At 45.0% G+C, this 23,245-nt stretch overlaps 1 protein-coding gene across 2 annotated transcripts in view; it reads left to right on the plus strand.

Annotated features, from left to right (window-relative positions):
• LOC126538763 (uncharacterized) overlaps positions 1 to 23,245 on the plus strand; it is a 49,685-nt gene that overhangs the window by 7,803 nt on the left and 18,637 nt on the right. For both annotated transcript variants that reach the window (XM_055075048.2, XM_055075050.2), the window contains exon 2: positions 5,904 to 6,110. In XM_055075048.2, the coding sequence (XP_054931023.2) occupies positions 5,918 to 6,110 (193 nt within the window). In that variant the 5' untranslated portion in view covers positions 5,904 to 5,917. The remainder of the gene's footprint in view (positions 1 to 5,903; positions 6,111 to 23,245) is intronic.

Consider the following 23,245-nt stretch of genomic DNA (forward strand, 5'->3'; position numbering starts at 1 on the left):
AATGGAAAAAGGGTGAGAGACCCTTTTTCACTATAAACTACTGTTTCAAAAAGGCGGAGTTTGTGTGCCAAAGTGAAACACCCATGGTAGTGATACCAACTTGGTGGATCCCGCAGAGTTGACCAAGCTCTGGGAGCACTTCGCCGCTTCTAGCCTCCATAATGCTACTGACGGTGAAACAGGTGTTGCTTCCATGGAGGAGTTTCTGAGTGAAGATGGTGCTGCCTTGACCTGCAAAGAGATCTCCTATGAGGTGCTCATTCTCATTACTCACGATGGCGTTGTGCTACGACTGCAGCTGCAGTGACAACAAGAAAGACAATGGAATGTCTTTCGCCTCGACCTTGATGTTCATGCAAAATGCACAGTCATCAATCAAGTCCCGCATTCACTTCGTGCACACTTAGGGATTGCTGCCAGTGTTCGCGCAGCAGCTGCATGTAATGCATACTGCAGTTATAAACATTAAACTACCTCAAGAGCAAGTGTACATTTCTGACTATTTCAGCATGCCAAATGCTTGACATGCGCTTTAGGGTTATAAATAAACATTTTATTTTTCAAAGCCTACTCTATACAATCTATAGTACTCATCGGTTCTAAGATTGATCTTATTGATACTGTTGTAAGTGGACTGCACTATAATTGTTATGGCTGAAATGGACCCTCACATCTGCCTTCATACCTCTGAGGGGTGCTTGCAAGCACTCCCAGTTCTAGGTCCAGTACGCACACTAGTGTTGTGTAAATATCTGAATTTCATAGTAATGGTTTCGAATATCTTGCTATTCGATATTTTCCTCGAAAAAAAATTTAGTGGCAAACATAAGGGTTTCTTACGTGCGCTCATATAGACAGTTTCATTACAGTGTGGGCATGGACGCTGGTTGCTCTACTGCTTGTGAGTCGAGTGGCAATTGCTTTGATGCTGACTACTGCCCAAATGCCGAATCATAAAGATCTATCTTCAGAATTTTTTTTTTAATATGATGAGTGTTTATGCAAGCCCATCTGTATTCATGAATAAACAAGGCATGTTTACCTGCAGAAAATGTTTTGTCACTTTATCATCACTCTGAAAAAGTCGAGCTAACTTTTCTGCAAAATTGGTCAGTCTGAAGATTTTAAATCTACAGTAAAAATATTCCACCCTAGGGGTTCACATTTGGAGAAAAAGCATACTCTCAAAGGTTTAAGAGGAAGAAAATTGGTGGTGCATCCATTCTTTAGAAATCATTGGCAACTTTAATATCATTAGCACTCCTATGATTTGTGCACAATTCTTGACTATATGATTTGTATGAAGAATAATGTGGAAAGTACATATCAGACCCAAGTTGGTGTCACAATGGCTCAATAAAAAGCAGCACATACCCAGTACTGCTGCGAATCACCTGAACAAGGTGGCAGTCAGACCTGCAAAGGGACAGAGACACACGTCAACTTGTTGTCCTCACCAGCTGTACCTGACGGCAATAACGTGGCTGCACCAATTCCGGCCGTTATGCTTACACATGGTGTTACCGTGCCGCACACTGTGCTGAAAATTACTGGCAACCGCACCTGCCTTCCACTTGTCAATTTCGCGCTAACCGCGCAAGTTCTGCCTCAGGGCATCTCCTTGGCTATAATTTGCGCTTTGCAGGATGATGAGGTCGAGCCATTCATAGTGGAAAATTATTACAGCTCAGCCCATACCGTGACGTCATCGCACGGTACTGACGTCGACATTAAGAAGATGGTCTCCTCTGACCTTACACCTGCTCAAGCTGAAGCTCTTTGCCGTGTTCTTGAAGGCTATCACGACATTTTTGACTTTGACAATAGACCCTTAGGTCAAACGTCCATCGTGACCCATCGCATAAATACTGGCGATGCGAACACTAGTCACCAACGTCCATACTGTGTTTCTGCGTCGGAACGAGCTGTTATCCAACAGGAAGTCACTAAGATGCTTGCAAAGGACCTTATCGAGCCTTCCTGTAGTCCCTGGGCATCTCCCGTCATACTTGTCAAAAAGAAAAATGGAACGTGGCACTTTCGTGCAGATTATCGCCACCTGAACAAAATCACAAAAAAGGACGTGTATCCTTTGCCACGTATTGATGACGCTCTAGACTGCCTGTACGGTGCCACCTATTTTTCTTCTATCGACTTACGGTCCGGCTACTGGCAGATATCCGTCGATGACATGGACCGAGAGAAGACTGCATTTGTTACCCCTGACGGCCTTTATCAGTTCAAGGTGATGCCTTTCGGTCTCTGTAACGCACCCGCCACCTTCGAACGAATGATGGACTCTGTGCTTCAGGGGTTCAAGTGGTCCACCTGTTTGTGCTATCTGGACGACGTCATCGTTTATTCGCCCACATTCAACACGCATCTGGACCGTCTTTCAGCGATTCTTGACGTGTTCTGTCGCGCCGGTCTCCAGTTGAACTCGTCAAAATGTCATTTCGCTCGCCGCCAAATCGCCGTCCTTGGACACCTTGTAGACGCCAGAGGCGTGCGACCCAATCTGGACAAAATTCGCGCCGTTATGAATTTTCCTGTTCCGAAGTCTACCAAAGACGCTCGTAGTTTCGTAGGGCTGTGCTCTTATTTCCGACGCTTTGTGAAGGATTTTGCGACCATCGCACGTCCCCTTACCGACCTCTTGAAGAAAGGCGCCCCTTTTTCTTGGGGTCCTGACCATGCCGCATCTTTCTCGCAGCTGACTACCCTCCTTACCACGCCTCCAATTTTGGCCCACTTTGACCCGTCTGCCTCAATGGAAGTTCGAACTGATGCCAGTGGTCACGGCATAGGAGCAGTGTTAGCACAGCGCCAGCGTGGACATGATCGCGTTATAGCCTATGCCAGCCGACTTCTATCACCTGCCGAGCACAATTATTCGATCACAGAGCGCGAGTGCCTCGCTCTTGTGTGGGCTGTTGCGAAATTTCGTCCATACTTGTATGGACGCCCCTTCTGTGTCATCACTGATCACCACGCTCTCTGCTGGCTATCCTCGCTCAAGGACCCCACGGGACGACTCGCTGGGCGTTACGCCTGCAAGAATATACCTTCTCCGTGGTATATAAGACGGGACGCTTGCACCAGGATGCCGATTGTTTGTCCCGCTACCCCGTCGACAAACCGGCTGATGCGGACGCCATCGCTTGCGTTTTCTCTGTGTCCCAGTTGCTTCAAATCGGCAACGAGCAACGGTGCGATCCTTCATTACGCACATCGACCGTCTGGAGTCAACTCCTGGCGACGCCTCTCTCCGGATGTTTCTCCTTAAGGAGGGGGCATTATACTACCGCAATTTTGATCCACACGGCCTTGACCTTCTGCTCGTCATTCCATCGCACCTGCGTTCGACTGTCCTCCAGCAACTTCACGACGCTCCCTTGGCTGGACACTTGGGCGTCTCGCGCACATACGATCGTGTACGCCGTCGATTCTTTTGGCCAGGTCTCGCCCACTCCGTGCGGCGCTACGTTGCCGCTTGTGAGCCTTGTCAGCGCCGGAAGAAGCCCTCCACACCTCCCGCTGCATATCTCCAGCCGATCGACATCCCACCCGAACCCTTTTTCCGTGTTGGTCTGGACCTTCTTGGACCATTCCCTCTCTCAGGCTCCGGAAATAAATGGGTCGCCGTCGCTACCGATTATGCTACGCGGTACGCAATCACCAGAGCCCTCCCGACAAGTTGTGCTACTGACGTTGCTGACTTTCTGCTCTATGACATCATTTTAGTGCACGGTGCTCCGCGCCAATTACTCACTGACCGTGGCCGCAGCTTTCTGTCGGCAGTCATCGAGGACATCCTCCGCTCCTGCTCGACAAAGCACAAGTTCAGCACGTCCTACCACCCACAGACCAACGGCCTCACGGACCGCCTCAACTGGACCATCGCCGACATGCTTTCCAAGTACGTTGCGACCGACCACCACGACTGGGATCTTCACTTACCATATGTGACGTTTGCGTATAATTCATCACGTCACGACACCGCCGGCTATTCATCATTCTATCTCCTATATGGCTGAGAACCCGTGTTGCCCTTGGACACTTTGCTGCCCTCGGCCACACGTTGCGCCACTGAATACGCCCGCGACGCGATCGCACAGGCCGACCACACGCGCCAGCTCGCCCGCTCCCGTCTCGAGGCCTCACAGGAGCATCAGAGATGCCTCTATGATTGCCACCATCGTGACGTGCACTTTTCTCCGGGTTCTCTGGTGCTTCTCTGGTCACCCGTTCGCCGTGTGGGCCTTTCCGAAAAGCTGCTTTCGCGCTACACTGGCCCTTACCGTGTGGTACGACAAGTGACCAATGTCACGTATGAAATCATCCCCGCCGATCTCTCAGCGTCATCATCAGCTGCAAGTGACATCGTTCACATGGCAAGACTAAAACCATACCACACACCTATCACCGCGGATGTGTAGATTAAGCACCGGGACAGTGCTTCTACAGCCGGAGGTGATGCTACGGAACAGCCGCCACAGTGTGGCTGCACTGAGGAGGACGAAGACGACGTGTGTGCCGGTTTGATATAGCGTCGCCATTTTGGCTCCGTGAGCTTACCTGTAAATAAATTGTAAATAGTATTCGGCTTCAGCTTCATGTAACAATATGGAGAAACATAACAGTTTTGTGAGGATGTTGAATTAGCAATGAGAAATGTGCAAGGTGTACTGTAGTCATGGGTGACTTTAGTACAAAAGTAGGCAGAGAACGGGTGACTGGTATCTATGGCATCAACTCTAAAAATAGTAGACAAAAGATGTTGGTAGAGTTTACAGAAAGAAATTGCCTTCAAATCATGAATAGCTTCTTCCTGAAGTGCAATAACAGGAAGACAACCTGGAAACGCTGTAATTGGAAAACAAGAAAGGAAATAGGTCTCATACTCTGTGCCGACCCTAGCATAGTGCAGGATGTAGACGTTAGGTAGGGTAAATGGCAGTGAACATAGATTAAGTAGGTTTAGGATTGTTCTCAATTTCAAGAGAGGAAGACCTAATTAGTTAAGAGGAAACAGGCCAGTCAAGCTAGACACATACAGGGTGAAAGTAAGTGACAAATTAAGGTTAATTGGAGATCAGTAGGAGAGGCCCCATTGTAGAGTGGCCCATACCCCTTGACCCAACATGGCGTCGAAAAGGTTAATTGATGAGCAGTACATAGACAATATTAATCCTCAGTGACCCAAGTTGGGCTGACAGTTGGTTTTGAACACAGTTCCCTCAGCACAGCAGCGAAATGCTCTACCCATTTGACCATAGACTACCGAATGACCCAAGATATTGGGAAAAGAGGTTACGCATGGATGCATGTACATACAGACCTACCGATAACTGGGTGAAGTTCCTAAAGAATGCTATTGCAGTAAATGTGAAACGTTATCAAACAATATAATGTGTACGGCAGGTAACCGACAGTCTATCAGGGTTACGGTATCAGTACCAATGGAACTCACGTGTAATTGTAGAAAGGAGACAACTGTGTAGGGTTCTGAAATTAAAAATTTGCAAGCACAGGATGGTATCAGCTGGCACAAGACATGGGTTGACTGGGGATCCTTTAGTGGACATCAAAAAGGCTGATAGCGATGACCTTAGGATCTTCCAACTACTTGTCATTAGTTGCACTACACAATAGCTTTAAAGTGTATGTGATGAGAAAGTGTCTGAGATATGTTATAGTGTCGTAAGCCTTCCAGAAAAAAGGTGCCCTGCTTCCGGGTATCCAATGTGGATTGCCCCTTGTAGCCCTTTAGGAATCCTGAACTGAAAGGGTTTTGTTCCATGTCTACACATTGTAAACTGCCTCTGCATTTATTCTATTGTTTTTATCTCTTGTTCTTGATGCTGTAGCAGGGCTGCAATTACCCCAATTATTTTCTGCAGGCCTCACAAATGCAATGAGCCTAGCTGAAAGCATCACTCCCAAAGCGGCATGCCACACCCCTTCCAAGGTCGTCTGTCAGGTCGAGGTTGGCATGCAGTACAGCTTGCCTCTGGCTGACAAGTCTGTTGGGTGCTGCTTCAAAGCATGGAGCGAGTCTAGGAGCGTGCAGACTACGGAGGCTGTGGATCAGTTAAGCTCCACCTCAGGTGGGCAGTGACCAGCACTTCTCTTACATTTGCTTGCTTGTGTGAGCGTTGTGAATGGCCAAGTCTGACTAGCTTGGTATGACTAGCTGAAGTGTGTATTACATTCTGCTGGTGATGACAAATTAGCAGGTTTGAGAGTCTTGTCTGGATATTGTTTGGGGCAAAATGCAAAAATAATGCTCTACATAGCATTGAAGCACCTTAGATGGCAGAGCTTAATCCAGAGCACTCTTGACTTGATGTTGTTGTAGCCTTTACTTTGCTCTGCAAGAATGTTACACCCATTGAGTGTCTTAGTTATGCTTAAAGCGGAGTAGTAATGCAAGAACATGAATAGAGTTCAATGCAGAATGTCGGTCGACCCCTGTGTTTAGGGTGAACAAAATTAAAACAAAATTCTTTAATGCAGGTAAGCATACTACAAACAAAGCATACTTTGTTTTATCAATATGCTGATTCATCGAGGTAGGCAAAAACCACATGTGAACTGTCAGGATTCTTTTCTAGGACAGCTTTGAGTCACGACATCCCACAGCACATCATCGGTGATTAAGCAGGACTAGGCATATGCAGCAATGTTGTAGTGATCGTCTGTCAGTTCATTGTCCCCGCTTCTCGGAAATCTAGTTTTCCTCGATGTCTGAGTCATTGCCCCTTGCTGCGGAAATCCAGTTTACCTCACAGTGGGGGTCATTGTCCCCAGCTCTTTCTTGCAACCTAGGCTGCTGCCCGACTGGGGCACCACCACAGCCACTCGGCAAACCTGCTTTTACTCTTAAATAAAGGCAGTCGACTCTCAGTTCTCAAGCTGTTTAAATGTGTATTCCTTGCCTCCCCTAAAATCAGCCCCCAGCAAGTGGTGATACAGAGCGTTACTTTTTTTTTTTTGCTATAATCGTAGACGACCCTGCTCCTGCTGACAGCGATGACGGCACGATTACATCTCCTGCCATCGCTGCAGAGCTTCAGCTTCCCAGCTTCTGGCCTAAGAATCCCCGAGTTTGGTTTGTGCAAGTAGAGGCCTGTTTTCAACTCCAGCGCATCGCTTCACAGACAGAAAAGTACCTGCATGTCGTTGCCGCACTACCTTCCTACATCGCCAATGCCATAGATGATTTGCTAGTGGCTACACCTTCGGTTGCTGCCTACGAAAACCTGAAGCACATGTTCCTGCATCTCCTCGAGCCATCGCAATAGAGTAGGCTCCAGCAGCTCCTGTCTGAGGAACTCGGCCACCAACGACCGTCACAACTGCTGCACCGGTTGCGTTAGTTACTAGGTGAGACTTCGCAAACGAGAGCCAGCTTCCAATCATGCGAGCTGCTGTTGCGATGCCTCCCACAGTCTGCATGCATGGTACTGCAGGGTTCCGATGAGATGAGTCTCGAATGGCTAGCTGTACTCACTGACTGCATATGCAACTGTTTGTCTTCAGCACAGCTACCTATTGCCGTTGCTAGTGCCTCTGAGCCAAGATACTGAGTGTCGCACCTGTAGAAAAACGTTGACATCTTTACCAGTGCACTGGAGAAGGTGACGATTAGCAGCAACACTGACAACCAACTTCGGCGTAACCATTTGGCTTCCCAACATCGCAGTGCACCTAGAGACTCGCCATGGCAGTTGTGCTAGTACCACCATTACTTTCGTGAACAAGCAAGTTGCTGCACTCAGCCCCGTTCATGGATGGGAAGCGTGCCGGCCAATCGCTAACGGCAGCATGCGATATCTGCCATCGAGCAAGATGCCTGTTCTTCGTAGTTGATCGCATCATCGGCACCCGCCTCCTCATCGACACCGGAGCCAAGCTGTTTATCATTCCTGCCACGGCCACAGATCGCCAACATGCCAAATCCATGCTCCACGCAGTGAACAACACTGCTATCGCATCGTATGGGCTCCGGTCATTAACTCTATACATTGGACTTGCGATTGCCAACGTTTGGTTTACCCCAGGGCATCAAGCCACTAGAATCATGGGTGAGGGCACTCAAGGACTTCGCCTCTCCAACTTTAGTCTGAAAGTTGCGCGAGTTTCTGGGGTCATAAATTTTTCACAGGTGCTTCATACCATCCTGTGTGCAAGTTCTTCAGCCACTTACCAGCCTGCTACGTCGTGACTAAAAAAAAAATGCCTACTTTCTGCTGGTCTTCGGAGCACTAGCACTATTTCCAGGAAGCTAAAACGTGGCTGGTGGCTGCAGTGTTGCTGATTCATCCGTTGCCCAACACATCAACTCGCCTTATGGTAAAAGCATTGACCACAGCCATGGTTGCAGTACTGCAGCAGCATGATGACATAGACTGGACGCCGCTGGGCTTTTTCTCAAAGCGCTTCCAACTTATAGAAGCTCGCTACAGCACCTTCGAGAGGGAGATGTTGGCCATCTGTTGTGCTGTTTTTTCCTTGAAGGCTTTTACATTCTGACCGAGCACGAGCCGTTAACTTTTGTTTTCAAGAACAGTTCTGATACTCAGAACATGAGCTTCGAGAACCTTCCTTTATCTCCGAATTTTCTACGGACATCCGCCATATCTCTGGGACTGGAAATCAGGCAGCTGATGTACTGTCACGGATCGGCGCTGTCCCTGCTGGCCCTCTAAATTTCCAAGCTCTAGCCTTCACCTAGCAAAATGACCCTGAGCTGCAACAATTGCGGGAAAAAGGCTCATGCTGCTTGGAGGTGCCGCTTCCTTACACAACAACATTGGTCAGGTGTGACACCATTGCTGGCAGCTCCTCGCCTGTTCGTGCCCCATCAGTTTCGGCCTCCAATATTCGATTCACTGCATGGGCTAAGCCGTCACGGCATCCAGGTGGCACAGAAGCTTATCACAGACCACTTCATCTGGCCAGGGATGAACAAAGATGTTCAAAGCTGGGCAAGAAGCTGCCAAGCCTGTCAAGCCGTGAAAGTGACCCGGCAAATGCATTCAGCGGTGCAGCCGTTTCGACCACCCGAGAGCCATTTCGATCGCTTGTATTTAGACTTAGTGGGCCCTCTTCGGCCCTGCCAAGGTTTCAGGTGCCTCCTCACGTGTGTCAACCAGTATTCAAGGTGGCCTGAGGCAATCCCTTCTATAAGACATCATGGCCGAAACAGTGGCGGAAGCATTTCTTGCTACTTGAATGTCATGGTACGGTTGCCCTTTGCTCATAACTACTGGCTGTCGCTGACAATTCCAAAGATTGCTTTTTTCTGCCCTGGCGAGACTGCTCACCATGCGCCTTCATGACACTACGGCTTACCACCCACAGAGCAATGGCATGGTCGAGCGTCTCCACCAACAACTGAAGGCGTCATTGACCGCCACACTCAACAGACAGCACTGGGTGTAAATGCTATCCCTAGTATACTGGGGCTGTGAACAATGATCAAGGATGACCTTGGAGTCAGAGCAGCCGAGACATTCTATGGGTTAGCATTGTGCATTCCAGGCCAGTTTTTCGACACCCAGCAAGGCACTCCACTAGTGGCCGCGCAGCACTTAGTCTACATTCCTGGCTCGACCAGCTTCGACCTACACCCCCACGTATTGCCCGCGGGCAGCTTGTGCTTAGTTTCTCGACAGTGGACTCAACCACACATGTCTTTCTGCGGCGCAATTCTATCAAGCCACCATTGACTTCTTCCTGTGAAGGCCCTTTTCGTGTGGTTTTGCATTCAGAGAAAACATTGAAGATTGACGTTCACGGCAAAAAACAATGTCGTGTGACCGCATGAAACCAGTTTATCGTGAAATTAACGCATTCATTCCTTCTGCCATTTACACCTAAGCCTCCAGCATTCTTGGGGGGAAGCCCTTGTAGCGACCGTCTGTCACTAAGCCATGCCTCTCCATGCATGTCTTTGCCCCTTGCTCCGGAAGTCAAGTGTGTGTTGCTGTGGAGGTCATTGCCCCGGGCTCTTTCTTGGAACAGAGGTGGCTGCCTGACAGGGATACCAGCACAGCCACTCAACAAACCTACTTTGACTCTTGAATAAAGCCGGTTGGCTCTTCATTCTCAGGCTGACAAAACGCATATTCCTTGCCACCACTAAACCGAGCTCTCAACAATGTCATCAGGCAATGAGCAGCATGCACTGGGCATCTGAGGTGCACGCCACCAATCACTTCAGTCGACCTGTAGGCATCTTGAAGTGACTGCGGGCCATACACTCATGTTGATTCTCTCTCGTGATTAGCAGCTTCACGTCTTTTGCAGTGTTTGCAGACCGCAGTGGCCGATGGGACCTCTTCTGTATTGCCAGTTTGTCCCAGCTGGTAGTTATTCTTCCGCAGCACTCTTGTTTACAATGCCCTACAAATTCATCCACCTTTGCTGATGCAAAAAGTCAAGCCTTTTCTCTTTCAGAAATGAGACCGTTGTGAGCAATTCAATTGCCTTTGCAATGAATTGAATTTCCTGTCACTGGAGAACTCGTGCAGGGTGCTCATGAAACAAATTCCACCACAATGTCTTCAAGTTCACTGTCAACAGGGCTGCATTGCCCAACAAAGCTTGCAATGAAAATTGACAGTTGTGCTATTTTACTTTCTATTCACAGGATGCACTGCCACAATCGTGCTGTATGATTCTACTGATTTTATCACATTCCTTTCAAATGCAGTTATAAAGTCAAGCCCTGACATGCTATTTTTGCAGCTCGAGCAGTATTAGCACGTGTTTGCACAAAGTTTAAGGTGTATACCTTAAAAATTAAGGGAAAACATTATACAATACAAAAAAAGGGAAACTAACTTTTTGTGAATTTAAGAATTGTACCGGAAGTACTGGTGCTGTGAGTTTGAAAATTACTGAATGGATGATGAAGAAGTCATGTCTTTTGGAAGGGTATTCCAAAGTCTGGCTGCAGTGTTTGTAAAGTAAGATGTTCCATAATTTTTGCATGTATGTGAAACTCCTAACAACGTTAATAATGAGGACAGTGTTGGATACTGTGTTACATGTTGATGAACTCAAACTGATGCACTTTGTATAACAGTTTTTAGAAATTTTTACATAAGAGCTGCGATGCAGAAGTGAATGTTATTATGCAACGTTAAACTGTTTAATAGAGGATAAGCAACTGACGTAGACTCAGTACGTTAGGCAAAACTGATTATTTGTAAAACTGTATTTTGAGCTACCTCAATTGGCTGTAATGTTTCAACTGAACTACGGTAAAGGATTAGAAGGGTTTGTAGTGGAAATAGATACCGTAGCTTATAAAATATTGGTACGTTTTTGTACGTCTTCCTTAGTTATCTCATGTACGCGTTTGTGGCACGTCAGATGTTCGTCTATCACTAATCCTAAGAATTTCTTATGACTAACTTCTTGGAGAGCAACAGCATTAAATATCAACTTGCCATCCTCACCAATTGACGTGTTTTTAGCAGAAAAAAATTATAAAATTACTAAATGAAGAGCCTAAGATAGGGCATCAATTCATTTCTGTGTAACCAGTAGAGAGCCAGCTAAGAGTGTGATTTGCTTTTCTGTATAAATCTTTCTCATTCTCAGCCACTATGAAAACATTTGTGTCATCTGCATACAGGACACATTCTTCTAGTATGTACGATGTAAGATTATTTATGAATACAATGAACAAGAGAGGACCTAATATTGGCCCCTGTGGGCCATCTTTATTAATGGTTTCTTTGACAACTTTGTCCATTGATGCAAACATACTGTTTCCTATTCGTCAGATAGCTTTCTGTTAACTAGTTAGGAGTGCCACGAATACCATAGTCCTCTCATTTATACAGCAGTTTCATTTGATTGTTAACATCGCATGCTTTCGTCAGGTCAAAAATATTCCCACTGTGAGGATCTTATTTTCGGCATTTTGCCTGATTTTTCCAGTCAAGGTCAGCAAGGCTATTTTTGTACTTTTCGCTTTCATGTAGCCATATTGTGCGCTTGATAAAATACTTAGAACGACAGAAAGCTGAGCTAGTTGGTAAGGATTCATTATGCAAAAAAGAGGTGAGGTGTGCAGACAGGACACAAGAGTAGAGAAGTGGACAACACGAACGCCGACTATCAAATACTGTATCAAAATACTGTTGTTGTTGAAGTAAAGTCTAATTGGTTTAAGAAGTAGTTTCTCGATTATCTTGGACTGAGGCGAAAACAATGTGATAGGCCGGTCATTTTGGACTAATAGTTTGTTGTTCGGTTTAAATACCAGTGTTATTTTGCCAAGTTTCAAAACTGCCGGAAATACACCAGATGATAACGCTGTATTTGTCACGTCTGCTAAGGTTTCGCTATAAAATTCACTGATGGTTTCAACAGGACTAAAGGTAAGTCACCATGTCCTACAGAATTTGTGTTGTTTAATAAAAGCACAGCACTACGAACCTCAGCAGGATTAGTAGGAACCAGGTAAAAGGAGCTGTGGTGATAGTTTATTATAGGTAAATCATGAGGGTGCTCAAAGTTCGCGAATTGTTTTTAGGTAAAAGCTGCAGTATCCTCAGCAAAGTAACTGTTAAATCTCTGTGCGAGTGCATATGGTTCAGTTATGACACTGTTTCCATCAGTAATAGCTATCACTTTAGTTTGGTGCATTACGTGATTCATAGCGGTGTTTAAAACTTCTCATGTTTCAGTAGTATTACTAGCTACACGCATAATTTCAGCCTTTCAAATATACGATAACTTTTCAATGCATTTCTTATACATATTGTATCTTGTCTCTAGGTCTATTGTATAAGGACAGGGCTTAAGTTTCTTATGTAGATTATTCTTATGAATTATCGATTTTAAGAGGCCTTGTGTTATCCACGGTTTTCTCTTCAAACCTTTTCTATTGGATATCGTACAATAAGAACTGCTCATGTAACCACGATCTATTTCAAGAAAGGCTTCAAGCTTTTCATCAGTGGTAGTGACCCTATAAACACTGTCCCATGTTTCTAACCTTAATTTCAATGTGATGGCTTTGTGGTCATTTACATTGCGGATATATTTTTGCAATACATACATACATGTATGTATGTATGTATGTATGTATGTATGTATGTATGTATCGAATTATATATCGGATATATCAAATTATTGCCTATATCGAACAGTTAAAAAATCCCCTTGGGAATTCCATGCAAAGGTATAGTGCTATTGTTCACGTATATAGAACTCCCGTGCACCGGCATATCGATGTATCGAACTCGGTGCTGAGCTGCGCCCCAGCAAGTGCGCTTCTCCCACCATACCCCGCCCCTGCAAGTGCGCTTCTCACAAAGTTCCGCGATCTCACGCACACCACCCCGCACTCTGAGAAAGGGGCGTGTGGGTATAAGGCACGTGACGAGGAGCACTTGGAGTGTGTTTGGGTGTGAAAGAGAAGCAGGAGGGAGAAACCACACTGACCGCAGGCGCCCGTTTCCTGTGTTCTGGTTGGCTGACACCGCTGGCGCAGCAAGACAAACGAGGTCAGTGCAGCTTGGGCTTGTGGTAGTGCGGAGATGCGGAGCGGTGCGTCTTTCAATTCGCTTTGTTCCTCTTATTCACGAGGCCAGCATGAAGGCTTGAGGCTCGTGTGGTGCAGTGCGTTTTTCTTTCCGCTTTTGGCACGTGTTCCGGAGCCATGGCCCCGAAAAAACGCAAGAATTTGGATTTTTCAACAAAGGTGGACATCATTCGACCCGTGGAGGCTGGTGAAAAAAAGAAGTCGGGCCCCGCGGCATTCGGAATTCCTCGCAACACCCGAAGTACGGCGTGCAAGCTGTAGCGGATCGCACTGATGTGGAGATTGTAGCTGACATCATGGGTGACGAAGACGCAGACTCGAGAAACGGTGAAGGTTCCGATGAAAAGGACCAACCACCATGCACTGCTGCTGAGCTTGCATCATCTTTGTGTGGCACAATGGCACGCATCAGCGCTGCTGCCGTGGCACAATGGAAGGAGCTGGCCTCTCTCATTTGGACACTGTCAACAAGCTTGAGGACAGCTTAATGAACTTGATGGTTCAGAAGAAAAAGCAAGCAAAGGTCACAGATTTTTTTCCTTCCGAAATAAAGTGCTCTGGTCATCGTGCTGTGTTTTTGTTTTTTTTACGCGCCTTGGAGGCACAGATCGGTAAGTTCCCATTAGTCACATCGGGAAACTGCCTTGAGATGTGTGGAGTTGTTTGAGAAGCTTTGGACATGCATATTTTATATTTCGAATTATCGATATATCGAACTATTTAGCTATTCTTCTCGAATTCTGTATGTCCGGGATCGACTGTATGTATATATATATATATATATATATATATATATATACACACAAACATATCATCATCATCAGCCTATTTACGCCCACTGCAGGGCAAAGGCCTCTCCCATACTTCTCCAACTACCCCGGTCATGTACTAATTGTGGCCATGTTGTCCCTGCAAACGTCTTAATGTCATCCGCCCACCTAACTTTCTGCCGCCCCCTACTACGCTTCCCTTCCCTTGGAATCCAGTCCGTAACCCTTAATGACCATCGGTTATCTTCCCTCCTCATTACATGTCCGGCCCATGCCCATTTCTTTTTCTTGATTTCAACTAAGATGTCATTTACCCGCGTTTGTTCCCTCACCCACTCTGCTCTTTTCTTACCCCCTAACGTTACACCTATCATTCTTTCAATAGCTCGTTGCATCGTCCTCAATTTCAGCAGAACCCTTTTCGTAAGCCTCCAGGTTTCTGCCCCGTAGGTGAGTACTGGTAAGACACAGCTGTTATACACTTTCCTCTTGAGGGATAGTGGCAACCTGCTGTTCATGATTTGAGAATGCCTGCCAAACGCACCCCAGCCCATTCTTATTCTTCTGGTTATTTCAGTCTCATGATCTGGATTCGTGGTCACTACCTGCCCTAAGTAGATGTATTCCCTGACCACTTCCAGTGCCTCGCTACCTATCGTAAACTGCTGTTCTCTTCCGAGACTGTTAAACATTACTTTAGTTTTCTGTACATTAATTTTCAGACCCACCCTTCTGCTTTGCCTCTCCAGGTCAGTGAGCATGCATTACAATTGGTTTCCTGAGTTACTAAGCAAGGCAATATCATCAGCGAATTGCATGTTGCTAAGGTATTCTCCATCAACTTTTATCCCCAATTCTTCCCACTCCAGGTCTCTGGATACCTCCTGTAAACATGCTGTGAATAGCATTGGAGAGATCGTATCTCCCTGTCTGACGCCTTTCATTATTGTGATTTTGTTGCTTTCTTTGTGGAGGATTACGGTGACTGTGGAACCGCTATAGATATCTTCCAGTATCTTTACATATGGTTCATCTACACCCTGATTCCGTAGTGCCTTCATGACTGCTGAGGTTTCGACTGAATCAAATGCTTTTTCGTAATCAATGAAGGCTATATATAAGGGTTGGTTATATTCCGCACATTTCTCTATCACCTGATTGATAGTGTGAATATGGTCTATTGTTGAGTAGCCTTTACGGCATCCTGCCTGGTCCTTTGGTTGACAGAAGTCTAAGGTATTCCTGATTCTATTTGCGATTACCTTAGTAAATACTTTGTAGGCAACGGACAGTAAGCTGATCGGTCTATAATTTTTCAAGTCTTTGGCGTCCCCTTTCTTATGGATTAGGATTATGTTAGCGTTCTTCCAAGATTCCGGTACGTTCGAGGTCATGAGGCATTGTGTATATAGGGCGGCCAATCTTTCTAGGACAGTGTTCCCACCATCCTTCAACAAATCTGCTGTTACCTGATCCTCCCCAGCTGCCTTCCCCCTTTGCATAGCTCCCAAGGCGTTCTTTACTTCTACCGGCGTTACTTGTGGAATTTCAAGTTCCTCTAGACTATTCTCTCTCACCTTATTGTCGTGGGTCTTACTGGTACTGTATAAATCTCTAAAACTCTTCAGCCACTTGAACTATCTCATCCATATTAGTAACGATATTGCCGGCTTTGTCTCTTAACGCACACATCTGATTCTTGCCTATTCCTAGTTTCTTCTTCACTGCTTTGAGGCTTCCTCCGTTCCTGAGAGCCTGTTCAATTCTATCCATATTATAGTTCCTTATGTCCGCTGTCTTACACTTGTTGATTAACTTAGAAAGTTCTGCCAGTTCTATTCTAGCTGTAGGGTTAGAGGCTTTCATACATTGGCGTTTCTTGATCAGATCTTTCGTCTCCTGCGATAGCTTACTGGTAACCTGTTTAACGGCGTTACCACCGACTTCTATTGCGCACTCCTTAATGATGCCCATAAGATTGTCGTTCATTGCTTCAACACTGTGGTCCTCTTCCTGGGTTAAAGCCGAATACCTGTTCTGTAGCTTGATCCAGAATTCCTCTAGTTTCCCTCTTACCGCTAACTCATTGATTGGCTTTTTATGTACCATTTTCTTCCGTTCTCTCCTGAAGTCAAGGCTAATTCGAGTTCTTACCATCCTATGGTCACTGCAGCGCACCTTGCCGAGCACGTCTACATCTCGTATGATGCCAGGGTTTGCGCAGAGTATGAAGTCGATTTCATTTCTAGTCTCACAATTCGGGCTCCTCCATGTCCACTTTCGGCTAACCCACTTGCGGAAAAAGGTATTCATTATCCGCATATTATTCTGTTCTGCAAACTCTACTAATAACTCTCCTCTGCTATTCCTAGAGCCTATGCCGTATTCCCCCACTGACTTGTCTCCAGCCTGCTTCTTGCCTACCCTGGCATTGAAGTCGCCCATCAGTATAGTGTATTTTGTTTTGACTTTACCCATCGCCGATTGCACGTCTTCATAAAAGCTTTCGACTTCCTGGTCATCATGACTGGATGTAGGGGCGTAGACTTGTACTACCTTCAATTTGTACCTCTTATTAAGTTTCACAACAAGACCTGCCACCCTCTCGTTATTGCTATAGAATTGCTGTATGTTACCAGCTATTTGTTTATTAATCAGGAATCCGACTCCTAGTTCTCGTCTCTCCGCTAAGCCCCGGTAGCACAGTACGTGCCCGCTTTTTAGCACTGTATATGCTTCTTTTGTCCTCCTAACCTCACTGAGCCCTATTATATCCCATTTACTACCCTCTAATTCCTCCAATACCACTGCTAGACTCGCCTCACTAGATGACGTTCTAACGTTAAACGTTGCCAGGTTCAGATTCCAATGGCGGCCTGTCCGAAGCCAGGTATTCTTAGCACCCTCTGCTGCGTCACAGATCTGACCGCCGCCGTGGTCAGTTGCTTCGCGGCTGCTGGAGACTGAGGGCCGAGGTTTGATTGTTGTATTCATATAGGAGGTATATAGGAGGTATATTCATATAAGAGGTATATATATATATACATATATATAGCAATTTGAAGTGGCACTAGAAGAAATTTTTATAAATAGTGATTCACACTACTCTATAGTAAAACATAGGTCTTTTCATACCGTATATTTGATGCTATCTTTATAGAGCTGCCCTCCCTGTAAAAAAGCGGTTGTAGCAAATCGCTGACTGTCTTACTCAAGGTTGTACCCTGGGATAAATAGTTAACAAATGACGAATCTACGAGCCAAGTTTTAGATAAACGACACATAGATGAAAAAATTTAGTGTCATGGCATTGGAGACTACAAATATTCAAGTGTATAAGAGAGAAATCTGGAGAATGCGGAATTTGGTATTTAAATGTTTCCGGAGAGATCAAGCAAACAGGCACGTTGAACAGTCAGGATCACTGCTCATTATGGCCCTCCGTAAAAATACCAAGGTCTGTCTGTGACTTGATTTTGTGTACTACACTTGACACATTCTGACGGGCAGTTATCACACATTGATCCGTCCACAGGAACTGCCATTCATCTTTTTTTTTTTTCAGCTTCAAGGCAGCAGAGAAAAGGGCTTTCTTGTGGGGACTTAAATGATCATTGAAGTAGATCTTCAATGGCTCACTGCATAAACTAAGTTCCTTAGTTATGAGCCTTGCTTTCCAAACTTTCCTTTTAAGTTCATTGTTTTTGCTACGGGAAAGGAACCTAACTACAACATTAATTGCTTTCGGGTGATTTGGTGTGGCAAACTTGCGAACAGTATCAATATCCGATGGTTCGACTTGGCATTTAACTTTCGTTCCAATTCTACACAGCACTTTGACCAAGTTTTTATCTTTAGCATTTTGAACACCCCTGATCTCTATATCGTTCAGACGAGATTATTGCTCAATGAGTTCAGCTTGCTTCGTCAGCTTGTAGTTTTCTGAGGTCAGAGCATTGTTTTTTTTTTTCTTTTAGTGTCCTGTTCTCAGTGAGGACAGTCGAGATTCGTGGTGATACCATCATACTGATCACTCACAAACTTTAATGGCAACATCAGCTATTTGTTTGGTCTGTTGTTGCAGAAAACAATATAATGATTAGAAAAATTATAAAACCTACGACAACGTCTGCGAGTCTTTGTTTTACTCTGTGCCGTACCTAGAGAGACGTACTTCCATTTTGTCTGCTTGTTCCCACATTGTGCAATCATTTTGTGCAGGAAACGAAACTGTCTGCCTTTTTTTACCTGGTTCCAATGCGCGATTGTGCTCTTTGATTCAGTTGTGTCTGCCTCAGTGCTCGTGACTCTGGCACTGACTTATACCATTAATCGGGTGTTCTGACTGAGGAAAGCTGAGCAAAGCACAAGGAGACAAGTGCACATCTAATTTCCAAGAAAATCCAGTGCACCCCGCGCATATAACATAATACCCAGTTTTTGTTGACCTTGAAGTCGTTCCGTGGAATGCCTTTCTCCGGGGCAATTTGTCATGCGTTAGCTTGTAGCAGCTCAATGTTCACAGCCAGGTGAGCAGCCCGTTGGCATCGCACAAAGGCGGTGCCATGAAAGCGGTGTCGGTCTCGGGAAAGACTCCATTCTTCATCTCCCGTAAACTTCTTCTCAGGCCACAGCACGAAAAAATTGCACCCTTTTGCTTCCTCCAGCCGCGAACACTGCTTTCAGTGACACCAAAGGGCCACTCCGTGGCCCAATTACCGATGGTCTCGGCAGCTAAAATAACTTTCGTTTTAAAGGGACGCTCAAGGCAAATATTAAGTCAAGCTAAAGTGATAGATTAGTGCTCGAGAATCTCTAATGTGTCAGTATTATCGCAAACAGAGCCTTAATAATCGAGATATCAAGGTAAATGCAGGACATGATTAGAGACCCCCCCAGGACATTCAAGTACTTGCCTGATTACGAAAGCACTCCTGACTTAAATTCCGTCACTAGTACTCAACCACTCATTGCAAAAAAACATAATTGTATTATATTATAAGACAAAAGAAAATGCTACTTGTCCAGTTCTATCTCATATTTAGAAAAAAGAACTAATTGAAATTACCTTTGGCAATGATGCAAGCGGTTGAAAGGGTTGATTATCGCGTAGTGCTGCGCTGGTTTTGCTGACTTGTGAAACTTGCACAAACTGCAGGTAGCAGAGACTTAAACTTCCATGTAATGTCGCGAAATGCCCGAACGGTCTATGCAATTTGACCAAAACGCAGCTGCAGCGGCGAATCCACTGCTCTGTCTTGGCTCGGTACCACCATCTGTCGGGCAGCATATTACTAATCCAACGGCAGCAAAGCGTGGTGATGGCATATGCAACATCAGCACTCCCCTGGTTCATTGGCGGGAGATTTGAATTTCAAAAAAAGTATTCAGGTGCAATTTTCTCATAAACTAAGACTTTTTTTGGCAAGAAAGAAGCATTGTGAGGTTCCTGAAATGGTATTTAAACAGTCCTTGTCGACTTAGTATGTGCCTTTAGTGTCCCTTTAAAGGCAGCTGGGTACTGTTTTCGCAGTCCCAACATCGTGTGAGATTGAATTTACGTGAAAGTGCCGATTCATGGCGTGGTCATAATGGTACCACCACAATATGATGCATCCTCCACTACGAGTCTTGATGATGATAGCACTGAGAAACAATGACACCGGAACGGCAAATATTGGACAGAAAGCTCTGGGATACGCATATAATACGAGGCAGAAATTTCACATGGTAAAATTTAGAAAAAGATTGTATTATACATGGGTTTGTACGATATGTTATGCGTTCACCTGTTAGTGTGTTAAAATGCATTATGCTTTGCAGAGGGAGCAGTTTGTTTTCAGCATTCCTTGCCACTTCCAGCAATTGTTTGCCACTGTTTTCTGATGGTACAGCACAAGGAGCAGAGTGCGTGTCAATTTTTTTCACTTTGAACAAAACTGTGCCTGAAAATGTTGTCAACATTGTTAAGCCTATAGGGATGACACTGAGAAAAGCCCAGGTTAGCGAGTAATCTTCTTGGGTGAAGAATGGCTAGATCACTCATAGACAAGTTGCCGTATTTTGACGCATATAACCTGCACCAAAAATTGCTAAATTTTCACAGTAAGGTCAGGGTTGGGGGGAAGATCCCAGGAGTTTGGATTTTAGGCCTGGCTTCCTGGCAGCACAGCGTGCGCTGCCACGAAGCTACACTTCAGGGCAAAGTTCTCGATTACCCACCTTTCGTTATCTCTTGGCGAACCCCACCATCTTTCCAGCCCTGTGTGTTGATGCTCCCTTCCACTTTGTGAGTCATTCTCCTCCTCTGCGCGGGTCGTCATTTTGCGTTTAGCAGTTAGCGAATTGTGCACACGACACCAGCAAAGTAAAACTAGGATCATGATAAGCTGTGCTCAAAGGCTCACCAGTGTGCAAATGGTGGAACAGAGTCACTGGCTGAAGATACAACATGGACAAGCCATTTATCCCCAAATGTTTCTGTAAATATCTGAGAGTTGTGTGCAGTTATTTTCGTGGGTTATACGCACATATCTTTCTTTTCTTTCTAGGCTGTTCTGAAAGCAATATGAAACATAGTTCCAGCACACAACTAAACACAGACAAGCAAAGGACAAGAGGAACTGGCGTTCTTGTTGTCTTTTCTCAGCTTGTCCATGTTTATTTGTGCACTAGTACGATCTAGCATAATGCTATTCACAGCAAACTAGCACAACTGTCCATGCTTAGCGGCTATTCTGAAAGAGGGTGCCAATTGTACATGTTGCCGGGTTATATGGGAAAAATACGGTATTTCCATGCTGGCTTCTTGCAATATCAACTTGTGAAAATGTTGCCAAAGTTCAGCGTGTGATTGAGAAGAAACCCACTGATGAAATCTCTTATGAGATAAATTTGTTGTGCCAGCAAATTGTAACAAGTTTTGCAAGTGCCAAATGTGGCCTCTGGGCCTCGATTGCTCATTGAGGATGACAGAGCAAGATGGGCCAAAACATTTTAAAATTTTTCTCTGAGGTTCGTAGAAACCCATGAAAGCCTTCAAACACTCCACATTTTGTCACTTTGTAATTTTTTTGCCTTTCCGAAAAATAATTTTTGTTGGTGGACTTCACAAACGAAGCATTCCGATGCAGAAATATTGGGTAAATTAAAAAGGGCCATAAGGAGTTCTTTGTTTCATCATACTTGAAACCACCCTGAAGGTATCTCAAATAAATGAAAAAGAAAGCTTGTCATTAAATTTAGCATCTTTGTTCTTTTGGCATTTCCCAATAACCTTTGCTTACTTTTGTTTTATTTGTGCAGCATCGAGCCCTTCTATTTCTCTATCAACTGCCAAATGTGACAACTTGAAGCAAGGATGCCTCCACCGATGTCAATTATGTGACTATGTGACTGATAAACTTTATCGTCTGGAAATGCATGCCAGCATCCATACTGGCAAGCAGCCATTTCAGTGTCCTTCATGCTCTCAGAGCTTCTCACAACAGGCCCACCTGAAAGAGCACCTGCACACCCACATAGGCGCGGAACCATATCAGTGTGCTTCATGCTCTCGGAGCTTCTCAGGAAAGTTCAACCTTATGAGACACCTGCTCACCCACACAGGCGAAAAGCCATATCAGTGCTCTTCATGTTCTCGGAGCTTCTCAGAAAAGGGCAAGCTTACGAGACACCTGCGCACTCACACAGGTGAGAAGCCGTATCAGTGCCCTTCATGCTCTCGGAGCTTCTCAGAAAAGGGCAAGGTTATGCAACACCTGCGCACCCACACAGGTGAGAAGCCATATCAGTGCCCTTCATGCTCTCAGTGCTTCTCGCGAAAGAACCACCTGAAAGAACACCTGCGCATCCACACAGGTGAAAAGCCATATCAGTGCCCTTCATGCCTTCAGAGCTTCTCATTGAAGAGTGTCATGAAGGTACACCAGCGCATTCATACAGGTGACCGGCCATACAGTTGCACTGTCTGCTCCAGGTCCTTTACGCAGTCTCATCACTTGAGCAGACATAAGAGAGCACAGCATCATGACACACTAGAGTAGGTCCACAACCATCTTGAACTCGACTGTGAATTACAAATCTACAGACATGTAGCATGTTTCATAGTGCTGTACTGCATCAGGTAGCATAAACATCTCTGTGCTCTTAAAGGAGTCCTGGAACACTTTATTCAGGTCACCATATTTGCTCTAAATCTCTTCACAGCATGTAATAGAACATAAATCAAAAGAAATCATGAAAGCTGACCCACATAATTTCATTATAGCTGAGAAAATTAAAGGATACAGTTATACCTCGATATAGTGAAGGCGGTAAAGTGTCAGCAATATGCTTTGTTATATTTTGGCTTTTCATTCGAAAAGTAATCAATGTTCATCCCTATCTCAAAAATTACTGTTTGCATGCCCCTATAACCTATGTATATTCATTGTAGTATACATATGAACTTGTTCTTTTAGACCAATTCATGTATTTGTTGCCTTTAGCTTCTGGTTTAGGTGGTTCATCCTGGGTATTCTTTTTATCTTATTGTGGTCACGCCTGCTTTTTTTCAGTTCTCTTTTTTTTTCAGATGGGTACTTTTTTAGAGCAATTGATTGTTTGATCAGTTTTCTTTCCATTGTCTGTTTCCTTAGAGCACCAAATAAATGCCTGTTGAATGAGTATTCATTGTCCGTTCTTGGTATTTTAGTACTTGAATGACAGCATGAAATATATTGATGTTAGAATTTTAATCTATCGGGGGCTGCAAGAGAGGTTAAGTGGGGAAAGTTGGAAGGTAATTATTAGCACAGAAGGCACTTGTTATAACTATATAATACACATGAGTAATTTAAGCCTTGAGTCAAATGTCAAATCTCCTATGCCTAATTCATTCCTACATTTTATTTCTAGAACT

This window comes from Dermacentor andersoni, chromosome 8 (genome assembly GCF_023375885.2).
Source record: "Dermacentor andersoni chromosome 8, qqDerAnde1_hic_scaffold, whole genome shotgun sequence".
In the NCBI taxonomy this organism is placed as follows: Eukaryota; Metazoa; Arthropoda; class Arachnida; order Ixodida; family Ixodidae; genus Dermacentor; species Dermacentor andersoni.